The sequence below is a fragment of the Narcine bancroftii genome, chromosome 12, assembly GCF_036971445.1.
Source record: "Narcine bancroftii isolate sNarBan1 chromosome 12, sNarBan1.hap1, whole genome shotgun sequence".
Lineage (NCBI taxonomy): Eukaryota > Metazoa > Chordata > Chondrichthyes > Torpediniformes > Narcinidae > Narcine > Narcine bancroftii.
Window position 1 is genome coordinate 20,603,897 of NC_091480.1, and position 25,625 is coordinate 20,629,521.

General features: G+C 39.8%; 1 protein-coding gene across 4 annotated transcripts in view; it reads right to left on the minus strand.

Moving 5' to 3' along the window:
• Positions 1–3,875: 3,875 nt before the first annotated feature.
• Positions 3,876–25,625, minus strand: part of smg1 (SMG1 nonsense mediated mRNA decay associated PI3K related kinase) — a 130,024-nt gene continuing 108,274 nt past the window's right edge. For all 4 annotated transcript variants that reach the window (XM_069906251.1, XM_069906250.1, XM_069906249.1 and 1 more), the window contains 9 exons: positions 25,013–25,153; positions 23,094–23,246; positions 16,445–16,624; positions 15,036–15,263; positions 13,656–13,867; positions 12,689–12,795; positions 9,844–10,023; positions 7,376–7,482; positions 3,876–6,153 (listed from right to left, as the gene is read on the minus strand). In XM_069906251.1, coding sequence (XP_069762352.1) covers positions 6,076–6,153; positions 7,376–7,482; positions 9,844–10,023; positions 12,689–12,795; positions 13,656–13,867; positions 15,036–15,263; positions 16,445–16,624; positions 23,094–23,246; positions 25,013–25,153 — 1,386 coding nt within the window. In that variant the 3' untranslated portion in view covers positions 3,876–6,075. The remainder of the gene's footprint in view (positions 6,154–7,375; positions 7,483–9,843; positions 10,024–12,688; positions 12,796–13,655; positions 13,868–15,035; positions 15,264–16,444; positions 16,625–23,093; positions 23,247–25,012; positions 25,154–25,625) is intronic.

Genomic DNA, 25,625 nt, shown 5'->3' on the forward strand with positions numbered 1-25,625 from the left:
GGATTTGGTCAATTCAGAAGGACGCAATCAACTACCAACATCTTCACTCAGAGCGGTGGCAGAATGGAATGATCTTCCAGAAGAGATCATTGCGGCAGGGTCCTTTCTGTCATTTAAGAGAAGGTTGGATGTGTACATGGATAGGAGGGGGTTGGAGGGATATGGGCAGAGTGTTGGAGGGGAGAACTAGTGGAGTTGTTCATGGCACGGACTTGAAGGGCCGATATGGCCTGTTTCCGTGCTGTAAAGTGTCATATGTATGTACTTAAGAAAATAATTTGTACTTGGGATTAAGTGCAGAAAAGATACAAACAATGGACTAAGATACATCAGGAGAATCCTATTGGCTGTGCTGCCACCCACAACAGTCCCGTAGAGTTGAAGATTTAAACAAACATAGAATCAAGTAAATTCTTAAGCAAGATTACTTTATGTAAGATAACAAACAAGTCAAAGCCCTCAAGTTAATTTCAAATTTGTACCAAGTTGTAGAGTTGCTGTCCTTTCAGACATTAACTACAAAATTCTATTAACTTTCCTTTGGAGAATCATGAATATTTTTTTAAAAATGTAGTATTATGGAATTGTTCACAAGAATTCATTGAATGCACCAATGATCAAATAAAATTATCAAGCCTTTTTTCTCTTCCAAATTTGTTTTCTTAATTAAGCAGGTGTTATTATTGAATAAAATATCCACGAAGCATTTCGATACATTTGATTAAAATGCACACCACAGGAATGCCCAAGCTTAATGTTTGATTCACACCAATTATTTTTCAAGCAAAAATGAGATCAATTGACTCAGATCATTGGTTCTTAATATTCCCAGTAGATTTGGAAGATACAAGTGACAAAGCATCAAAAATATGTTAATGCTGATTCAAATAAACTATTTGAAATGGCCGGGTAGCGTCACTAGAGCAAGAGGTGTCTTGTGTATTCTGACCGATTTTCAGTATTTTTGCAGTAACAAGTGAACATACATTGAAAGAGGGCTGAGAGATTTGAATCAATGTACACTAGAGCACATTAAATGCAAAATGTGCTGAGTTTTCAGTGTTATGGGCCACGGACTGACCTTTTTTGGACTGTGGGCTATCATCATAAAGGATGGGATTCTGCCGGGAATTCTAATTTGGGGTGCAGCTGGGTCAAGCTGTGCAGAGGGACAGAGAGCATGAGACGTGCAGAATGGAATGATCAGAATGACAGTCGGAGCAGTGGAGACCAACCAGGAGAGCTGTGTGAAAGGCATGTGCCTCATAAGATAATAAAGGGTTAAAAACCACAATTTGAGAACCAAAGGAAGTCATCTAATGAGGCCTTGAAATGGGATATGCAAGCTTACGGCAACTCAATGTTAGTCATTTCTCTCTCCAACATTCAATACCACATCCTTTTGTTATTCAGTTGGGGGAAAATGAGCTTTGGGATTGAATTCTGTGGCCTGTGTTTTTGGACTGACTTCCTTGACTGGTTTTTTGGGGGGTTTTTCTTTTTGAATATTGGGTACAGACTAATGGTCTGAGTTTTTTTTAAAAAAAACATACACATTTAATGAAGCTATGCTATTTGTAATAGAGTGGGCTAATTGGGTGAAGACATGATATGTTAATAGTCATTAATAAATTTAGAGTCAAAATTTAACCCTTTTGAATTTACTGTTCTGTTGCTGGTGGTTTGAGATGCCACACCAGGAATAAAATCTTTCCAAGAACATTACTGCACATCATCTTCCCACATACATCTGTCTGCTAAAAGATTAACCAGAACAGATGAAAACTGTTGTATTAAATACCACAAACTAAAATCCTAAGACTGAGAATGCATTACAAATCCATTTAACAATGGGACTATTTACAGCATCTATTTTTACTCCCAATCAGGAGTAGGGGAGAATCCTTTAATGCAGTGCACGAATGCTGGACAAGATCAGCAGGTCACACGGCATCCACAGAAACTAAACAGAATCACTGAAAACAGTAAAGACCTTTTTTTTCAGATTTATAGCAGAAGTATTCAATAATCTGATCTGAAAATTGATATCAGAATGCATGACCTCCAGCCTGCAGATGACCTTATTAAACCAGGGAGTACAACTCCACAAGCTGGAACCCAAAAAAACACAACAATAAAGCACCATGGCAATGCAAAACACCCATGATCCCAGTCCCATCCCACCCCCCTCCCCAAGGCTGTCAAATAAATCAATTGTGCTAATTAATTCTAGAAAACCCACCATCTCCCAAAAGAGATTAGATGTACCTGCTCTAAAGCAAAATAACAAGCATTATCCGGCAGCTGTTCATAACAAACCAAAATAAGCTATGTTTAGTTTAAATATGATACATAAAAAACTTCTCGTAAGTTTTTAAAAAACTGTTACAGGATATAATTTTTAATCCGTTTTGATAGAATAATCTTAACTATAAATACAATCAAAGTGTGTCAAATTCTTTTCCTTCAACTTCTCCAAATTAAATCAACTCACAGTAACAATGCTTTCCCTGTGAAAGCCTTAAAAACAAAATGAATAAGCCTTTAACACATTAAAATTCAATCAGCCATTCAACAGAAAAGGATATCATTCAGGAGTTGGAGCAGGAATGTTACGAGGGTACTCCAAGCGTCCTCCACTGAACCAAACCATTTCTTGCTCATGCTGAGAAGAAAGATGTGAATACGTGCTAGGAACAGCAGTGAAGGTTTATATCCATGTTTGTATAATTATGACAAATTGCTGTAGACAGCCCGGTGCTTCATAATTTTAGTCAAATCTTCCACAATTTTAAATTTTTTTTTGCTATGGTATTGCTGGGTAGCTTTACAACAGGCTTCACAGATCAGCAGTTCCTTAATTTGATAGCAATGTGAGCACATCAACACTGAACATGGTTTTTGCACCCCCCCCCCCCCCCCCGGCGATAATGAACGATGTGCTCTGTCAAGCTCCAGTGGTGTCAAAAACATCTAGTCTCCAAACACCATTACCAACAGAGAAAAATTTAGTAAACATACCAGTTTCAGCATCTTCAGCTAAACCTACAATGTGCAGGTTCTGATGCCTACTTCGATAATTCTTGCTGTTAGTCTCTCGGTATTGTCTTCGAGGTGGCAAATGCTTTAAAGTAGATTTGCTAAGGTCAAATGCTCACCTTGCTCTTCTGTAGAATGATAGATTTTCTAGTGCCAAAAGCCCATCACCTAGACATCGATTTTCCAGTGCCAAAAGCCCATCACCTAGACATTTAAATCCTGCATCAATACATTCTTTGATTTGTTCGTGTACATCGGAGGAGCCCTAAGGAGTTGGATTAGGCAGAGTTTCTTGCTTCTTTCCATTTTTTCCTTTTACCGATATTTCCAGCTCTTGTATCCATTTCACGATACTGAATATGCAATTTGACATCACTTCAAAAGTTTTAAGTAAAAAGGGGAAAAGTTCACTGAAAGTATGGAGCTGTGATAGAGACGTCTACTCCATAACACACCCTAACCAGAAATCGGATGAATTAATTTTTTTTTTTTTTAAAAAAGGTTTCTAGTGTTTGAAAATTTGGCTCAGTTCTCATGTTTTCAGGACAAAGAAGTGGAGAAAGATAATACAGATCAAAGTTCGATAATTTACATATTCCTGATTGAGTAAAGATCACCCAACTAGAAATGGTAACAACAGGTTTCTCCAAGCAATGCAAGTATAATTTAATTCAAATTATGTCATGCTTTCTATTGGAAATTATAAAATATATTATGCATTTTTAAACTCTTGAAATGAGCATCAAAAGTCAAAACATAATTGTGGCCAACTTCCAAACTCTCTTCCTTTCAGGCTGTGCATTTAAGAGAAATTATTTCTGATACTAGGAACAGTGTGAATGTAATAAATTTATTGGAAATAAGGTCCTGGATGTAAATTCATAGCAATACAATAGTTTATCATTTTTATTTATCGAGTTTTATAAACAATGTGCACATAAATACAAACAGGATTCATACCCATGTACAGATACCCATAATGCACAATTTCCCACTCAACTTCTTGAAAAAGATTTTGCATTTGTATTGTTCCTGTCACTTCAGTATATCCTAAAGCGCTTTAGTGAATTAAATACTCTGTGTAGTTATTATTCCATGTCCCAAACAAATGCATTTTTTTTTTTTTAAAAACATCTTGGTAATTTAGACATTTATCAGGATGGAATTTACCAGAGGTTACAGATATTCCATTAGCTCCAAAGGACAGGGCTATAATTTCAGGCTGGCGTTTGAAATCTATTTGAAATTCTGTCCACTTCATTTTTGCACATTGACAGCCATGCATGGCATCGGATTTCATTAGTGGCATAGCACTTTATGGCATTAGAACCAAAACTTAAAGGCGTGAACATTAGTTTATTCTGACTATCGATAATACACAAGTAAAATAATACATCACAGAAATTAGAGGGAGATCAGATCTATGGCAGCCCATCAGTTAAGAGGACAATGTCATAATGGGAGATGGAAATAAATTTAAAAAAAGGTATAGTACTAAAAGATACCACTGACATTCAATTGATCTTAATAGTACTACTAACAGCTGCAAGAGTCAGGTGAAATCAAAAGGGATGGCATGCTTGTATGTCTCTACACTATTCCCATTAATCTGTACAGTGTGGAGAAATGGGGATCTTCAGAAAATGAAACTAAACCATTGTGGAACATTTAAAAGTTTCACACCATATGCCTCCAAAGGACATTCTTTATTACTTTTGCCAGGTAAATGTAAAATACAGCTAAGAATCGACATTGATGAAAATAAAGCTGGTACAATGAGAGTAAGTGGGTACTAAACAAAAGCAACTTCATTTTGTTTTGATAGTAAAAATCAATTCGCCCAAAAAAATTATGGAAATTATAATCATAATCCCTTAGAGCATAGCATTAGTGGAAGGAAGCAGCAAGGTGGAATGGGGCAAGAAAGCTAGAGAATAAACAAGTTATTAAAAAGGACAGATGTTCTCAAAGCATCTCTGCAAGCAATGCTAATCATAGATTACTAAGAAAAATGCAACAAAAACACAGATGAAAGGAAAAAGGTGAATGGTCATAGTTCAATTCAAAAAACACACTTGTCTGGTCATGGTGTGCCACTTTCAAATACAGAGGGTTTATTCAGAGTTCTATTCATACAAATGTCAAAACCTGCATGATGAAGTTACACAAAAATATCCATGACCTTTCAGTTCCAAATAACAAAAACAGGAAGAAAAAAGCACTTTGAAATGTGCGCATGGAAACACCTAACCCTCAGTTGACCATTAATCAGTCAATGCTTTGATGTAGTTTTCCAGATTGTGGACCTTGCAAGATGTTCACGTTAAAATGTTGATGACCAACAACTGAGTTTCGATCACGGTGAACAGAATTACAAGCATCTGAGAAGCACTTTGCTAAACTAGCATATACCTAGAAGAGAAAGCTAACAAAAAGATCAGGGTGGTGTCATCTTCCCGACACAAGTTGCATGTAATATATCCAATCTTTTTAGGCTGTTTCCGGAGTCCATAGTTTCTCCCAGCCTTGGTTTTCTTACTGGATGGCCATCTTCAAGGGCAAGTCAGCCACTGAAGTCGTTATCCAACTGGAATCACGTGTCTGGGGATTGCAGAAGTAGATTCTTTCTGTGAGGCCCCAGTGTTCTAAATTACTTTTCAGTACTTTGTGACTTGAAACATTCACAGGGCAGATGGATTTATATTTTCAAATCACTCTGTACTCAGTAGGAAAGCAATCATTTCAGCACCTACACCCTCGACGCTTCTGCAGTTCTTGGATTACAGAAAGACAATCGTGTAATTTAGACTGGGCGCCATGGCCCTTGACTTTGGGGTGCAGACCATTGTATTAAGCATATCCCTGAGTGCAGCCTCTGACTAATCTCTCTGAATGCACGGGGATTCCTAGATTGCCTCAGATTGAGCCCCAGAATGCGTCAACACCTGCCATGGCGCGGCTATGGATGCCTGTGGCCGAGTTGATTCTGGTGGATACCTGACCTCATTGAACCAGAGAGATCCATTGTATTCCAGCTCATACCCACGCCGTCCAACCTTCATACAGTTGTGCCAAGTTATCTAGATTAGTAGCTTCTTTAATCACGTAATCAACCTAGAAAAAAAAAGTGAAAAAATTGCTCCTTCATTTATATTAAAAAAAAACTCAATTATAGATTGAGAACATAAATACGAGGAGTAGGCAATTTGGCCCATCGAGATTGTTCCTCCATTTAAGATCACGGTTGATCCACTCACCTCCACCTACCTGCACAAAATAATTTAAATGAAAAAAAACTGTGCACACCAAAACAAATTCATTATTTAAAAGCTACAAATCCACTTGGAGTAAAGGGACAATTCACCTCAAATTTGAGATTTCTTTGGAATAGCAAACAGCCCTGCTGTGATGAACAAATTCAATTTTACATCAACCAGAAATTATTCCTGCCCTCAATTTTTCTTAGTCAATCAAAGTAGGGAATGCTTTGTTTCCATTCTACCTAAGCTGCCATACAAACTTCAAGTCCACAAAGATTTTGATTCACTATGGAAAACAGGCCTGTGGATCTTTGCTTCCCCCACCCCAACCACTGGTTAATTAGTAGCTCAATTCAGATACAAAGATCAGGTGGTAATTATGCAATCTTTAGCAGTTTACAGTTTAGTACCTCATTTCATCTTGGTCCATAAACATGATAACCAAATCAGACCTGCTTTTTCCTTGTTTGGTCTGGGAGATGACCAATTTTTAAAAAATTGATATGATAATTGGGTGCGTTGAACCATTTTAAAAATACTTTTAATACGAATTAGAAATAATCAGGAAACATGCAGGAAACAAGCCAACAGAATGCTGAGCAAGAAATAAATAAATCTGCTCTATTTGAAGAGGAGTTCTCCAAACTATTACACGCCACCCAATGTGAAGCTCGTACCTTGTGCATTCTCAACAATGCGAATTTTGAACCAGGACAAATTTGTCAGCTCACATTATGCTTGGGCAGTAAAGCACATTATTCGATGAAGTGGGGCGTTTTACACATTTCGACCACTACTGATCTGCTGTTCTGGAGACCCTCTGTTTTGGAAAGGTAAAATTGGAAGCAAATCTTGCACAATGACCAATCTGTGCACTAACCTAGATTAACTTTAGTTTATTCTCCTCTACCCCAAAGATGACCTATGTTTTTTTTGGAGGCTAGTCAGTGTTTGCATGACATATTCAGCATGCTTTACAACAACTGCTGGAGGAACTCAGCGGGTTAAGCAGCATCTGTGGGCAGAATTGTCAATGTTTTGGGTTCGGGTAGAAACATGCCACGACAACATTGTACCTGTTCAGCAACAGTCATCCTCCTGTTGGGATCTACATCTCTGCCTTCCAGCTTGGCTTTTACTCTTTTCCACACACTAACGGCATAGGAATTCCGTTCCTGAACAGCTGAAAATATAAACGACAATTATTTTGCCTTTCACTTTGCATCAATTTGAATATTAATTTAAACAAGTTCAAATGAAATCAGAAGACTATTCACAAACATTTCTCAATATTTCTGAAAAGGCTTCAATTATGTAGGCAAATGCAACAGCCAATTTAAAGGAGAGACAATTCACAAGAAGCATCACCACAGAAGAAGGGCCACTTCAAATCCTTCAAGATTACTTTATTTATAAAATGACAATATATTAAGTTTAAAAATGCAAACATCTTATTCAAAGACTAAGACCTCTGATATCAATAACAAACTTTCACTGAGACACCAGAACTTATCAAGATAATGTGCTCATATTGTGTGGGGGGGGTGGGGGGGGGAAAAAAAAAAACACAGATTTTCGGAGATCCAAGTTAATGACCATGAGTCAGAAAGCAGGATGGAGATCAAGAATCTGGTTGTATGGTGCCAGGACAACAATCTTGCTTTCAATTTCAATAAGATTCCACCTGCATTGAATTCGCCCATCGTTATTGAATGAAGATCTACCGGGACCAATGCCTGAAGAGGGCGCACAAAATCAGTGAACCGATGTGGACTCGAAAGGCCAACATGGCCTGTTTCTGCTCCGTAAATGGTTATATGTAGCAAAGGTGAAGATACATCACCAACGTTTCAGGCTTGAGCCCTTCATCTCTCATGTTCCCCCACACCTTGTTGCCCGAAACGTTGGTGATGTATCTTCACCTTTGCTACATGAAGGCACTGTTTGACCTGCTGAGTTTCTCCAGCATTTGTGTTTTTTCCACTTAATCATGGTGTCAACAGAATCCTGTGTTTTACCCCTGCTCATATTGTGCGATGGACAAGGATGAACACAATTAGAACTAACCCTTCAATCTTTCTACCACAAGTAAAGGAAAACAAAGTAAAATAGAATCCTGAAGAAAATCTGTCGACACCGTGGTTGAAGTTAAAAATGAAAAATAAATGCTGGAGAAACTCAGCAGGTCAAAGAATGCCCTTTATGTAACAAAAGCCGAAGTTTTGGGCTTGAGAGACTGCCGGCAGATGTCCGAACAAAACATTTCGGTGGGAGGGGTGTCGAGGCATGAAATGATAGATAGAGAGAGGAAACAGCAGCAATCGGGGAGGGGAGGGAACGGGAAAGACAAGAAAGGGGGAGGGGAAAAAAGGTGAGCAGGTTTAGTCGAAAGCAGAAAAGTCAATGCTAAGGCCATCTGGCAGGAGAGTGCCCAATCTGCAGGTCAGGGTGCGAGAGTACACAAGGCCACAGACAGACATGTGAGCTTGGGAGTGTGACTCAGAATTGAAATGGTTGGCTACTGGGAGGTCGCTGTTGTGGCGGACAGAGAGGAGGTGTTGAGTGAAATGATCTCCCAATCTGCGACCGGTCTCTCCGTCGTAGGGAAGGCCATAAAGGGAGCACCGGATGCAGTAAATAAGTCCTGCAAATGTACAAGTGAAGTAAGTGTTGCTTCACTTGAAAGGTCTGTTTGGGGACTGGACCATGGTGAGGGAGGAGGAGGTGTGGGTACAAGTGTTGCACCCCAGTGGAAGTGCCAGGGCCACATATATATGGGGAGGGATGAGTGCACGAGGGAATCATGGAGGGAACAGTCCCGATAGAAGGCTGAGAAGGGAGGAAAAAAAATTATGGTGGGATCCTGTAGTAAGTGCTAGAAATTACAGCAGATAATGTGTTGGATGTGAAGGCTGCTAGAGTGGTAGGTGAGGATGAGGGGGAATTCTATGTTTGTTGCATTTAGGGCAGAGAGGGCCATGGCAAATGAGATGTGGGTGAGGTCAGAGTTGTGAGAGAAAGAGGGGAGGTCACGTTTGTGTAAGAAGGCAGACATTTCGGAAGATCTTGACTGGAACACCTCATCTTGGGAACATATGCGGCAGAGATGGAAAAATTGAGAGAAGGGTATGGAATCTTTGCAGGGGTCAGGGTGTGAGGAAGTGTAGTCAAGGGAGTTGTAGGAGTTAGAGGGTTTGTAGTATGTCAGTGGAAATAGCTTGTCTCCCAGGATGGAGCCAGGAAAGGAAAAGTGTTAACGTTGATGAATCAGGCAAGTTTAAGATTGGGGTACAAGTTGACCACGAAGTGGATGAAGTTGACAAACTCATCACGGTTGCACGAGGCAGCCCTGATGCAGTCGTCAATATACTGGAGGAAGAGTTGAGGGGTCTTGCCTGTGTAGGCTTGCAGCATGGATTGTTCCACAAAGCCCACAAACAGGCAGGCATAGCTGGGACCCAAAAAGACCCACTAAAATAGTGTCCTGGTCATTAACAATCCAATTCATAACTAATTGATGTGTCAGGAAAAAAAAGTTATTTACCTTTCCCAGTCTTGGGATCTCTTGCTGCCTTCTTGGGACTTGGAACAACATTCTTCCCCAATCCCATGGTTGCATTCGGTGGTGTGTTTGCTGATGCGGCAAGATTTCTCTGAGCCATCTTCCGTGCATTCTGTGACATAACTTCTGGTTGGGCCTTTTGAGTTGTACTGCTGCGGACAGCTGCAAGGAATAGATGATAACAAATCTAATTTCACACAGTGGAATGATCACAATTTCTCGAGTCAGCACTGTACAGTTCGGAAACAGATCCTTTCATTCAATTTGTCCATGTCAGCCAGGTTGCCTATCTGAACTAAGTTCCATTCACCAGGATTTGGTCCATTTCTCTGTCCAAATAACTTCATTGTCATTGAATCCACTTCCACAGTTTTCTCAGGCAGGTCATTCCATATAATCCCACAACCCTCTGCATGAAAAAAAAATTGCCCTTGGGTCCCTTTTAAAATCTATCCCTTCATTTTAAACTTATGCCCTCAAATTTTAGACTCCCGTACCCGAGGGAAAAGATTATCACTATTCACTTTATCTACGGCACCTCATGATTTTACATGCCCGGTCTTTTATGCAAAATCTGAGAACTTGTGCCGTCTTTAAGAAGCCACCTAAGCAGTCACAGTCCATTCAGAGCAGCCAACAATTTGGGTCTTTATAACTTGAATTGGAGCTGTGGCATAATCAAAATGTCACACATTGCTTGTCACAGCCAGCTGACAAAGTTAAGTGTTGAACTATAGAAAACTGCATGTAGGGACAAAAGACAATTGTGTGATTACATGTACAGTAAAAACCCCTGGTATGCAGAAATCAAACAGGCAAAAAAAAGGAAAATAAATAAGAAAAAAAAAACGTTTAAAATTGTAACAGTGAATGTTGTCTTGTAGCCGACTGCTACAAAGAAACACATACTCACAGTGTGGGAGGTTAAGGTCTGAGATCTATTGAGACTGGAAAGGCTCCTTTTATACAGTTGGAGTTCCCGCCGTTTGTTCGATTGGCTGGCATCAGCCACATGAATAACAATAGTGGGTGGGAACATTCTTGCATATGAATAGCCTTCTTCCCCAGCCTGTTATTGATCTGTTAGCTGGGCAAGCGCCATTTTAGGGCTGCTGGTCTTGTACTGCTCCAGCTTTCAACCGTGTTGGTTCACTTTGTTAAGGGACATGTTACAGTGTGTTATGCTGCTGTTTACTACCGCACGCGCCACATGATGTGCCGGCTCGATCTCCGCGGTGGCAGGCCGCCACACTCTGAAGTATCACATAAACCTTTAGTGAATATAGGAGCAAATATTTAGCCAGCGCAGTGCTTTGGTTGCAGCAGCTGTTTGAATAACATGTGAAACAGCAATGGCATAGCCAGAATGAAGAGCAGGTTGATGCCACTCACTGTTGGGGTGAGTCTCTTAAGATGTCTCCTATCACTGCTTAGTAAAATCGCCCCATTCAGAAGCTTTATCTGTAAATTTGGGGGGGGGAGGGGGTTAATTATCTATAATGTTATTGTTTGCCTCTCGGGTGGCCCAGTGGATGCGGAGGAACCTGAAGAAGCAGTAACAGTTACATGTTTTCAAAGAATGTGACTGTAAAAGTAAAATGCTTTAAGGTTTATATATTCATGCAAGTGAAGTTTGTTCAGTGCAAGTGCAGTAGAGTTTTTTTTTGTTTTTTTAAACTGTTTATTTTTAAAATAGGTTAGGCATTGTAAGAATAAGTCTCAAGCAACCAGAAAATATTTATCCGACACCTAGTGAACTCCATAGCTGCCGGATACCAGGGGTTTTGCTATACTAACAAAACTGTGCAAAGTTCAGAATGCTCTGGCTGAACATGCTGCAGGCAATTCTGTAGAGAATGAGAATGCTAGTCAAATAAGCTCTAAAAAGGATTGGTGCTTAATATGCTCTCAAAGCCAAGCACCAAATGATGTAAATGCATTTTCTTTGGCCATATAAATAGAAACAACATAGCCTCAACAGGCAAGGTGTCTGGGCACTTAGGGAAAGCTGAACATTTTGACAATTTGGTCGCCAAATTCCTGGAAGAATATAAACAGTATAGAGAAAGTGGAGAAGAGGTTTACAAGAATGTTGCCAGGATTTCAGGTTTGAGTTACAGGGAAAAGTTGAGCAGGCTGGGACTTTATTCCCTGGAGTGTAGAAGGTTGAGGGGTGATTTGATAGAGGTATTCAAAATTATAAGGGGGACGGATAGAGTCAATGTGGATAGGCTTTTTTCACAAAGAGTAGGGGAGATTCAAACAAGAGGGCATGGATTGAAAGTAAAAGGGGAAAAGTTTAAGGGAAACATAAGGGGAAATTTCTTCATGCAGAGGGGGGTGGGGGTATGGAATGAACTTCTGGCAGTGGTGGTAGAAGCGAATTGATGTTAATATTCAAGGAAAGGTTGGATAGGTAAATGGGCAGGAGCGGTTTGGAGGGTTATGGGCCCAATGCGGGACAGTGGGACTAGGTGGGAGAAGATGTTCGGCATGGACTAGTAGGGCCAAACTGGCCTGTTTCTGTAAATGGTTATATGGTTAATTAAAAAAAAAATTAATATCTACATTCAGTTAAACAATTTCCTCCAAACAAATTGGTGAATGATGCAAAATTTTAGTCATCTGCATGGCCCAATGGCTCATTTCTCTACATCATATTAATTTAAAAAATCTCACTACCTTGTTTTCAAAATAGGTGAAATTTATGTAGTGTTTATTGCAATCAAACATCACAATGAGATTTATGGATTGGCACCTAGGATTGCTTAATAGAATAAAAATTGAAGGTTAAAAATTTAACAGCAACTTGAATATCAAAGATTACCTGCTGCAAAACTGGGCTGAAATGCAGAGGCAGCGGTTGGGCTTGAACACTCATTAGATGTATCTGTAACGAGTGGGGATGCAAAGCTGACCAGATCATTGTAGATACTGAAAGAGATTAATATTGAAAACAAAATGTCGAAATCAGTTGAAATACATTTACAAGCAAGCAAATGGGGCAAACTCCACTCAAGGTACACATGGAGCAAACAACCACTAGGGGAATTCAGCAGGTCAGAGTTATTCATAGAAAGAAATGGTCAATGGAACCTTTTAACAATACTACAATTAAAAAGTAAAATTACACATAGAAAGGGAGAAAAACGCTGGGGAAGAGTTCCAGAGGTGATGGGACAGTTGGTGTGAGAGCTGAAGAGACAGGTAGAAGGAGAAACCATGAGGAGGGTGGGGTGAAGAAAAGTTAAGAGGAAAAAAACTGAGTACACAAGTCGGTAAAGAGATAGAAACAGTGGAATCAGATAGGGTTATCGAAAATTAGAAAAAACAATATTCAAGCCATTAAGTTTAAGGCAACCCAAGAGGAATATAATGTCTTGCCCTCACTCAACCTGACGAGAGGAGGCAAAAGACAAATAAGGCATTGTAGGGACGGTTAGGAGTTAAAGTGGTTAGCTACAGGAAGCTCAAGTTTAGACCCATAATTAGGTTGGACAATGTGCACGTAAAGCTTTGTCTCACTTGGAAGGTCTGTTTACAGCCCTGGATGGAAGCCAGGGAGGAAATGCAGGGACAAGTTTTGTACATTCTGTGGTGAAGTGGGAAGGGAGGAGTTGACAAGGATGTCTCCGAGAGACTTAAAGTATCTCTGCGAAAAGCAGAAAGGTGCAGATTTATGGACCCAAAAGACACATCCGTCCTTGACCTCACCCATTCATTGATGGTGCAACCAAAATTTGGGAAACATTCAAAAGAATTTTAGTAACCTGAAATTTTATTATCTTTCTTACTTCAGGCTTTGCGATTTCATTTCCTTTAAAGTTGGTGTAATCTCCTGCAGCATTTCAGTATGTTCCTGACTTCGAATCTGCCCCATGGCCTGCACGATTGTGAACAACACTGTTTGGATGTTATCCTGCCAGGACTTGTATTCAGCTAAAAACTGGCGCACACTGTTTTCATAGGGAACATCTTCATTGTCCCCTAGAGCTGCTTCTTCATCCTTTTAATATGGGGCAAAGAAGAGAAAAATTAGATGTTTTTCCCTCAGGTTCCCCAACAAGTTGAAGTTGCAACTGATCTTCATAATGAAAATAGTTAATGGTCAGGCACACAAGTACAATGTGCATAGGTTTCCTCCGACTCTTCCATAGGAGTGTGTGTAATTGGGAGGTATTTGCCTGAGGGTCAAAATTTATGCATAAATTTAAATTTGTACTTGCTGAAGCTGAACAGGTACTTTTATGGAATAAAAAGCTGCAATAGTGTACATTAAATTATCCCAGAAGGGAGAGATAATATCATAGATAAATCAATATTCACTGGTGCAAAAAATAAAATCAATGAATGAAATAGTGCAGACAGGTATTTTGTGTATTTGATAGTAAGGGAAGAGCTTTGATAGCTGTAGGAAGAAAACTATTCTTGAACAAAGAGGTGATGAACTTCAGGCCTCTGTACCTTCTTCCTGAAGGTTGCAGTGAGAAGAAGTTGTAACCAGGGTGATGGGGAAGGTTGTGGTACTTTTAGGACGTTTGCTGTCTTCTTGAAGCAATGCTTCGTATAGATGTCTGCAATGGATGGTGGACTTGGCTATGTTTGCTATTTTTCACAGCCTTCTGCATTCCTGGGTGTTCGCACGACCAAACCAGACCATGATGCATTCAGTCAGTGTACTTTCCGAGTGCGGAAACTTGATAAGAGTATTTCACGATTTGCCAAACCTCCTCGGACTTCTTACAAAATAGAGACACTTCTGTGCTTTCTTTATGATTGCCTCAATGTGCTGGCTCCCAGGAAAGGTCCTCCAAGATGTGGACTCCAGGATAGTGATTATAGTGACTTTATCAAATATCAATGAGACCTCAAACAACTGAATTTGATTTAAACGATTTTTTTTTTTTTTTATAAATAGTTTGTTTGCTTGCACACAGTTCCTTTACACCTAGCATCCACTTTCAAAGCTTAAAGATCTAAATTATCTCAAATCCCAAGTCATGATGAATTAATTACTTTATAGTAGGCATACCCAATACAATACAGAAAAATCCATAAGCATAAAACTGTCAATTCCCAATAGAATTGCAACAGAAATGGTTGATATTAGCATTTTTTGATTTCCCAGATGCTATGCTCACCAAAAATAGAAAATGATGAATGGAGACCATTACCTTGGCCATTGCTTTAAGAAGGTGCTTCACGTCTGCCAATAGTTTGTTATGGCCAGTAAGCACAGTTTTAATATTATCCACCAGAGTCTGTACTGTTTCACAGACTGCTTCAATTTGTTGCTCTTTTTCAGTCTGTGCTGCCCTCTGGGTTGACATGTCTTGAGTCAGTTGGTTGCGAGCAGAAGAAAGCCACTCAGAACTTCCTATCGGGTGTTCAAGATTGGTGGCCTGGAATAAATTGGTGAACACCACCCAAGGTTGAAACAAAAACATTCATAAACAACCACAACAGACAATGGCATTCAAAACCCATGGAATTCTGGCTCTAGCAATACAGTTGATGCTTTAAACTTTGAGTTCAGGTTTGGTCGGTTTTTAACCTCGTAATTTCATTGAGAAGGTCCTTAATCAAACTATCCCTTCCCCCTTTAAGTTAATGCACAATATTGGAAATATTTGTAAATTAACAAAGATTTAAACTTTAACGATACACATTAGAATATGTTAACAGATGTGAAAGGCTTCTAGAAGTTTTCAATACAATTTAACATCAGAATTTAGATAATCTCCTTTAATCATCTGCCAGCAGATACAAAGTGTTGAGTCCATTGTTCAGTTCATTTACATTCGTTATTATTGAAATGAGAAAATCCAACACTGTCTTATTCTCATGACTCAGTAGCTTCTTTTAAAACAGCAATTCACATACAACTCTCTCTCTGGAGTCTTTTAAACAAAAAGGACTTAATCATCTTTTGAGCAGAGCACCACCCAAGTTTGGTTGTCACTTATCTGTCAAAATCACTTAAATGTGTCTGACCTTCAATCATTTAGAAATGCTCAGGGCAAAACAATATTGGGAGATTGCCACGTCAAAGGATGATTAATGGTCCGAAGTTTTCCAGGAACTTTAAGATACTAGGGAGATCAAGAGTGAAGCAAGTCCCTTCTTTTAAGCCATTGTTAGCCACAGAATTCTGAATCCATTAGTTGAAAATAAGACTTCTACTTGTCTGATGTGAGGATTACTTGGCACTAGTGATTAAAGTAGTGGGCCCCTGTACCGTCTTTGCAATTAATTTGAATGAAGTATCTCTTTTAGGGATGGTCAGTGGTACATATACATACACACAAATTTGGATTCACAACCCCATTAAGCCCAGAGTTTAATTGAAACATTTCAACAATACTGAGCATGAGGCAGTGAAATTGGTAAACATTTCAAAGGGTAGAAATAAATCTTATCTACAAACAGAACATGGGGTTTGATACTTGCTTCTAACTTGAACAAGATGAAGTTGCAACATCTTATTGAGCCAGAACCAACATTTGGAAGGACATGCAACCAGTTTCAAAGTATGCAGTGAAGAGATGACCAATATTACTGTGAGATATTGATTTCAACTCACCAAATGTTTAAGGAGTCGGAGCTCAAGATCAGAAACTGAACTGCTAAATTGTGATGCAAATGAACACATTTGTTGACACTGTTTTATTAGATCAAACAATGCAGCATCCAAACTCAAGGCCTCTGGTGTACGTGTTCGTAAACCTTCAAAATGCAGTATTGTGCTACACAAAAAGGTCACCTGGATAAATGAGAAACAATTTAACAAACAGCAAATGGAAAGTGTGCGCAATATTTCAAGCATTCTATACCTTTTACACAAGCCTACTTCTGGAAAGCTCTGATCACATGGAAATTTCACATGAGAAATATAGCATTTAAACAGCTATTGGCCCACTCTGTGCCATCGTTAATGGTTCATTCAAGCTATCCCCCATATTTCCTCACCCAAGTCTATTAGGAAAGTGTTTTACCTCTAAAAATAAACCCTCTTTATGGCCTTGCTAATTTAACCCTACTTGCAGCTAAACATGAAGTGTGCAAGATATTATCTAAGACCAGATGTTCCATTTTAAGGAACACAAAGTGAAAAGCAGCACATTAGGTTCTCTTCTTTCAGTTAACGCAGATGAGAGCCACTTCTATTCCTTCATCACCTCCCCATAATCTTGTGCCTGATTTTCTGATCTGTAATTGCCTTTCAGGAGATTTGCCCAATTTCGTCAAAAAGGTGGAGTTGCAGATTAACCCCAGTATTAGAACAAAATGTCAATGCCCATAGCTAATTTTAAATATTTTAAATCTACAGCTGCTCTTAGAGATAATGTCCAATATTTGTTTGGCACTTGCCATGAGATTGTCAGTAAAAATAAATTTCCTGGTAAAAAGGAGACGCTGACGGACTGTTTTTGGCTGCTGGCCACAGCCTTACGCCACTCCGTTCAGCGTGAAGGGGAATTAGTTCAAAGAGAAATAGAATCTCAGCACAAGAGAGCAACCAGAGGAGGAGCTAGAAGCCCTGCGACAACGCTGTTCCATGATGAGTGAGATTGTTTGCACCAGTCAGGACCGAGCCAAAGAATGGGATGATAAGCATGTCCAAACGATCTGCCGTAATATTAAACTCCGGCAGCAGCTCTGTGCAGATAAAGAAAGGCATGGAGTAGAAACCGATCCACATCGTATTCGTGCCATGATAAGGAATGGCGACGATCCTGATGTAATTGATGATTGGGACGGGAATATCTGGAATGATGACCATGGTAATAATGCAGATACTCCTCAGCATGTGTCTAACATACTACCCTCTCCACCCACTGTTCACGCCCGCCCCGTAAGGCAGCAGATTTTCCAAACAGACAGAGAGGGAGAGGGGTGGAATGTAACTGATGAGATTGAAGAGGTCGATGATCCTCTGATCTCACTAGAGAACCCAGAGGAAGGTACCCAAACCCCTGCTTATGCTCAATGGCCCACCCCCTCTACGGGAAGGCCTAGGCCTCATCCCGTCCACTGGGCAAAGGACCCTGTGGGCCAAATTGGGAGCTGAGGTCGGAAACGGTCAATGATCCGTGACTTCTCTATAAAGGAGCTGGCTGCCATTGGAGATCGATTTAGGCAAAAGGCGGGAGAAACTCTGGCGGCCTGGCTCCTGCATGTTTGGGAGCAAGGAGGGGGTAATGTATATTTAACCCCTGAGGAATTGTTGGGATTAGGAACATTGACTTCTGATATCCGGGTCACTGCTGAGCTGCGGGATAGAGGAAGAGAGGTGGATTACTTACTTGCCACTCTAGGGGATGCCCTGCTACGAGTATACCCATCACCATTAGATTGGGATTTACATTTGCAGAACAATTAGAAAACCCCAGAGGAGGGTATAGCAGTAATTCGTCAATAGGCCCTGGCCTCTGCCTTGTATGCAGGGCATTTGAGGCTGTGGGTACACGGGGGGAGCCCTGATGAAGAGATATTCACAGACGGAATGCATACCCGATTGGTTTGTTCCGCCCAACCCACTGTACGAGGACTGGTTCTGTCCGTTACTAGTCTGCTTATTGGGCACCCTGTGTCCGAGGTGGTGCATGCCTGATCTGGGCTTCGAGAATTAGAGTTGGGAGGTAAAATCCACTCACGTACAACCCAGGTTAAATCAGACAAGCAGGATGAAAAGAGAGGGCCTGCTGCTAATAACGGACCGACAAGAAAGGACCTTTTTCTAACCTTGTTAAAGTTAGGCGTACCTAAAAGTGATATTGATGGGAAACCTACTGCAGTCCTTTATGCCCTTTATAAGAGAAAAGCAGGGGAACATCATCCCCAGCTGTTGAGTCCTCCTGGCCCAGCTGTGCCTTCTGCTCCCACTGCTGCTCCTATCGATCCGGCTTATCTTGCTCCAGTTATCCGTGATGGGATACAACAAATGTGCAATAGAATGGAGGCACAAGTTATATTTCCCTCAAAGAAAGTGAGAATTCATCTAACTGAAGTGGAACATAATAAATTAAAGAGAGACTGGGTAGCGGACGTAACGGCAGCATCATATAATTCAAAAGCCAAAGGTGTAGCTATATTAATCAATAAAAATGTACCAATCAAAATAGAGGAGGAAATAATAGATCCAGCAGGGAGGTATGTAATGATAGTGTCAGATATATTCAGAACTCTGGAATTTGGTCAATGTACATACACATAATGAAGAGGATCAAAAGTTTATGCAAGATATATTTTTGAAGATTGTAGATACGCAGGGGAATATATTGAGAGGAGGGGATCTTAACCTTAATTTGGACCCAAAGTTGGATAAAACTGGACAAAAGACTCGCAAAAAGAATAAAGTGGCCAAATTTATGGTTACATCAATGGAGGAAATGCAACTTTTGGATATATGGAGGAGGCAGCACCCAAGGGAGAAGAAATACTCATATCATTCGAGTAGTTCTAAAACATACTCAAGGATTGACATGTTCCTATTGTCAGCCCATATCCAAGGGAGAGTTAGAAAAACTGAATACAAAGCTAGATTGCTATCTGATCATTCACCCTTGTTATTAGCAATAGAACTGGAGGACATCCCACCAAGAACATATAGATGGAGAGTAAACTCCATGCTACTTAAAAGACAAGAAGTTATTGAACGCCAAATTAAAATGTACTTCGAAATAAATACGGAATCAGTGAAAGACAAACTTATATTATGGGATGCAATGAAAGCCTTCATTAGAGGGCAGATTATAAGTTATGTAACTAAGATGAAAAAGGACTTCAATCGGGAAATAGAACGGTTGGAAAGGGAGATAGTAAGTACAGAAAAGGAACTAGCAACAAGGGAAGGTACAACAAAAAGAGAATTGGGAGACAAAAAATAAAATACGAAACATTACAAACGTATAAGGTGGAGAAGAACATAATGAAAATAAAGCAAAAGTATTATGAGCTAGGAGAAAAAACACAAAATATTAGCCTGGCAACTTAAAACAGAACAAGCTAAAAGAACTGTACTGGCATCAAGGAAAAAGGACAAACAAATTACATATAACCCAACAGAGATTAATGAAAAATTTAAGGAATTCTATGAAAAATTATACAGAACTGAGAACGAAGGAAAAGACAAAATAGATGAGTTTTTTAGCTAAAATTGAATTACCAAAATTGTAAAAAGAGGAGGAAAACAAATTGATAAAACCATTTGAAATAGAGGAAATACAAGATATATTAAAAAAGCTGCCAAACAATAAAACGCCTGGAGAGGATGGACTCCCAATAGAATACTATAAAACATTTAAAAGAGTTATTAATTCCTCCTCTCCTGGAAGTTATGAACCAAATTGAATAAACACAAAACTTGCCAAATTTATGTACAACAGCAATAATTGCAGTAATACCAAAGATAGGGAAAGATCCACCAACACCTATAACATCATATAGACCAATATTTCTACTTAATTCAGATTATAAGATAATAGCAAAACTATTAGCAAACAGATTGGCCGACTATGTACCAAAAATAGTAAAACAAAATCAAACTGGATTTATTAAGATGAACAACGGACAATGTCTGTCAGTTCATTAATTTAATCCATGCAGTAGTAGGAAATAAGATACCAACAGTGGCTGTTGCTTTAGACGCAGAAAAAGCCTTTGACAGGGTAGAATGGAATTATTTATTCAAAGTATTAGAGGTTCAACCTACCAGAAAAATATATTAATTGGATTAAAGCATTATATAAGGGACCATTGGCGAAGATGACAGTAAATGGATATGTATCGAACCAATTTAAATTAAGTAGGTCAACTAGGCAGGGATGTCCACTATCTCTCTCACTGTTCGCTTTAGCAATAGAACCATTGGCAGAATTGAAAAGAACAGAAAATAAAAGGGATAAAAATAAAGAAGGAGTATAAAATCAGTTTATTTGCAGATTACATCATAGTATACTTAACAGAACCAGAAATATCAATAAAAGAACTACATAAGAAATTAAAGGAATATGGAGATATATCTGGGTACAAGATCAACGCAAATAAAAGTGAAGTGATGCCAATGAATAATGCGGATTACACAGAGTTTAGAAAAGAATCACCATTTAAATGGCAAACACAAGCAATCCGATACCTAGGTATTAGATTAGATAATAATTTAGGCCACCTATACAAATTAAATTATCAGCCATTAATGAAGAAATTACAGGATGACTTAGAACATTGGAAAGAATTGCCACTAACATTGATAGTGAGGGTAAACATTGATAGGGAGGGTAAATTGCATTAAAATGAATGTCTTCCCAAGGATACAATACCTATTTCAATCGTTACCAATTCCCTTAACAGAGAAATTCTTCAATGAACTAAAGAGAATAATAAGGAAATTCTTATGGAAAGGGGGGGAAACCGAGGATAGCGCTAGATAAATTAACAGAATGGCACAAACAAGGTGGTTTGCAGCTACCAAACTTTAAAAATTATTATAGAGCAGCACAATTAAGGAATCTATCAGATTTTTATCAAACAAGGGAAAAACAAGATTGGACCAAGATAGAACTAGATAAAATAGGGGAGAAGGTACCAGAACATATACTTTATAAGAGGGATGAAAAACTGGTGTAATATAAAAGTTCACCAGTACTGCACCATTTACTCAATATATGGAAGAAGATTCACGTAGAAAGGAAAAAAACAAATTACCAACTCCCAAAATTATTATTGACGCAAAATCAACTAATCCCTTTCACAATAGATAACCTTTCCTTTAGAGAATAGGAGAGAAAAGGAATTAAAAGAATGGAAAGTTGTTTTTTGGGAAATAATTTATTAACATTTGAACAAATGAAGTACAAATATGGAATAACTCATGGTATAATGTTTGCATAACACCAACTGAAAACCTAATTGAAGGACAAATTGGGAAGCAGACTGAGATTACCAGAAGGAAGCAGCTTTGAATATGTGATTACAAAAACAAATATAATAAAAAGATTCATAACAAACATGAACATCAAGCTACAAAATAAGGAAAATGATGAAATAAGCTGTAAACCCAAACAAAAGTGGAAAAAAGATTTAAACAAAGATAAAAAATGAAAAGTTATGCTTTGGAACTATGAAAAATATAATAAACACGAGGTTACGCAAAATACAACATAATTGGTTAAACAGGCTATATATTACGCCCCAAAAGTTAAATAAATGGGATCCAACATTATCAAATAGATGTTTTTGCTGTAAGAAGGAAACAGGAACAACAGTACACGCAATTTGGGAATGTGAGAAAGTGAAAAAGTTTTGGGAAGATCTAAATCGGGTATTAAATAAAATCACAAAAAGCAACATACCAGAGATCTTTCTTTTAAGTAATACAAGTAGTAAAGAATTAGGCCTCAAACTGGATAAAGCGCAAATAAGATTTATTATGATAGCCTTAGCTGTAGCAAAAAAAAGTATAATGTCAACCTGGAAATTGGAAGAGAGCCTGAGAGTACAGCAATGGTACATGGAAATGAATAAATGTATTCCATTGGAAAAAATAACATATAATTTAAAAAATAAAGTCACATTATTTGAACAAATTTTGGAACCGTACATGGAACATAACAGAGGGCCTACCGCGGACATCCAACCCCTAAAATGGTAAGAAGACAAAATGAACTGACCTAGTGTGTAAAAGTAGATGACACAATTTTCTTGTTTATTTTCAATGTGTGATGACATTGTTTAATGGGTTTATTGTATATGTTGAACGTTTAGTGGGTAGGGAGGGGGTGGGAAGGAAGGTAGGGGGAAAAAAGGGGAGAAAATGCCACTGTGTATATTTAAGAGGGAAATGTTTATATGTATTTTCATTGAAATGGTTCATAGTGTGAAAATAAAAAAAAATTAAAAGAAAGTGAGAATTAACTTTCAAAGACACTCATGAATTGTTAAAGCAAATGGATACTAGAAACAACGAAAGAATGTATCCTCAAACTGGATCAGAAGCGACTCACAAAATATGACAAAAGCACTCGAAACTTCCTCATGTTATATTTCAGTATATCAGCTCTTTTAAATAAACCAGATATGATAGCAAACTTAATTCTTCAGATGCATGCTGCGTTGATTTCCCATCTCGCAAAGGAATACGAGTGGAACATGCTATGAACCCGAGTGACATTTTAGTCAGGCTGGGAAATGAGCAAGCCTTGGAGTGGTTCTTAAAGCATGCACGTACGTACTTGGTTTGCTCGTTGACTTTCCTTGACTACCAGATTTCTCCTTTCAGAGATGGTTGATTCAAAATCCTGAAGAACTGGTGCTAATGCTGGATTAGCTCCCCCTGCCCATTTCAAACGTTGCTCAATACTAGATTCCAATGTAGCCAGTTTCTCCTGTGTGATAAACAGACCATTTTGCATTATTTCTGGCAGTTGAAAATTTGCACAATTTCATAATTCTAACCAAAATTAAACAATAAATTCAATTTCAAAAATAGAGAAACTGCCTCTAATGGTGAATTAATTTTTGGAGGCTATTGAAATACAGGTAGTCCCTGACATATGTCCGTGCCCCGTTCTGGCAGATCATTCATACCTTGGAATGAATGCATGTGAAAATTTCCCTGTACTCCTGTTATAATTTGTCAAATATGATATGGCAGACTCCAAGAGCAGCTCTTACAAGAGGCGATATTTTCCACAGATAGCGCAAGCGCAGGGGGGGGGGGGGGAGGAGCGCGAGAGAGAGACCGGACCGGAGGGGGAGAGAGAGACCGGACCGGAGGGGGAGAGAGAGACCGGACCGGAGGGGGAGAGAGAGACCGGACCGGAGGGGGGAGAGAGACCGGACCGGAGGAGGAGAGAGAGACCGGACCGGAGGGGGAGAGAGAGACCGGACCGGAGGGGGGAGAGAGAGACCGGACCGGAGGGGGAGAGAGAGACCGGACCGGAGGGGGAGAGAGAGACCGGACCGGAGGGGGAGAGAGAGACCGGACCGGAGGGGGAGAGAGAGACCGGACCGGAGGGGGAGAGAGAGACCGGACCGGAGGGGGAGAGAGAGACCGGACCGGAGGGGGAGAGAGAGACCGGACCGGAGGGGGAGAGAGAGACCGGACCGGAGGGGGAGAGAGAGACCGGACCGGAGGGGGAGAGAGAGACCGGACCGGAGGGGGAGAGAGAGACCGGACCGGAGGGGGAGAGAGAGACCGGACCGGAGGGGGGAGAGAGAGACCGGACCGGAGGGGGAGAGAGAGACCGGACCGGAGGGGGAGAGAGAGACCGGACCGGAGGGGGAGAGAGAGACCGGACCGGAGGGGGAGAGAGAGACCGGACCGGAGGGGGAGAGAGAGACCGGACCGGAGGGGGAGAGAGAGACCGGACCGGAGGGGGAGAGAGAGACCGGACCGGAGGGGGGAGAGAGAGACCGGACCGGAGGGGGAGAGAGAGACCGGACCGGAGGGGGAGAGAGAGACCGGACCGGAGGGGGAGAGAGACCGGAGGGAGAGAGAGACTGGAGGGTGAAAGAGACTGGAGGGAGAGAGAGACTGGAAGGTGAAAGAGACTGGAGGGAGAGAAAGTGAGAGTGGAGGGGAGAGAAAGTGAGAGAGGAGGGGAGAGAAAGTGAGAGTGGAGGGGATGGGAGAGAAATTGGAGGGGAATGGAGAGAGAGAGAGAGAGAGAGAGAGAGAGAGAGAAAGAACACAAACAGCTGCAATCTGCACATGCATTCCATATCACAACACGGATTGCTAGAGGCACCACTGCCCTTAGTTACCCGGCATCACCTCGGGCTTCCGGCAGGAGCAGGGTCGTCGTGCTTCCATCGTGGACAAGGGAGAATACTACCTGTCCAGTGTTTTCTAAAAATTCAGTCGTATGTGCTAGTCACATAGGTCATAAGTTGGGAGTACCTAAAGTTACTCAGGAGAATTATAAATTTGCTCGCACAATGTATTAGCAAAATTTACTCTTTTAATGGATCCTGCACCTCCTATGACAGGTTCGTGATCCACGCCGGATTTCATCCTGTTGAATATCAAAGTCATTTTAAGTACAAAAACAGAAAGTAATGCAAAAGCTTTGCATTTGACCCATGTACAATCCTATTTAGCCACCAATAAGCCAGAGTTCACAAGAAGTTTGAAATCCAAGACATTTACCTGCAGTGTGGAAACAGAAACTTCCAGCTGGCTAAGTGCATGCAATTTCTTTTTCATGTTGGAAAGAATGCCTGTGCGAGGTGGAGGTGTAACTGTAGACATTGGCTGGGTCCTGTTCATAAGAATATCTTCATGTTGCCACTATTCAAAGAAATGCAACATTAAAGTAAATATAATATACTCAAAAGAATTATTACTTCCAAGAGACGTGGGGCCCATTTATGGACTATTTTCATAACCTAAAGAATTAGAGTGTTGGTGCCATTTCATTTTCATATATCTTTGGTCAGAGTTTTGATTTATAAGGTTTCTTTTGGCTTGGGATTTTATTTTTTTCCCTTTTGATTTTGACGGTATAATAGATAACTGTTTTGTTCAACTGCAAATAATTACATGAGTAAGGGAAAGAGAATTGTAAACCTTTTTTGTTAAATTTTATTGTCATGAATGTGCCCTGGATTCCCTTACTTGGACAAAATTGTATAATGTTTTAATTTTTTTTTCCCATTCTCAAATCTTGTAGCGCATTGTATAATTGTACTGTTCAACCATTTATATTGTAAAACATAAATAAACGTATTTTTAAAAGAATATTTACTGAAGTAAACACAAA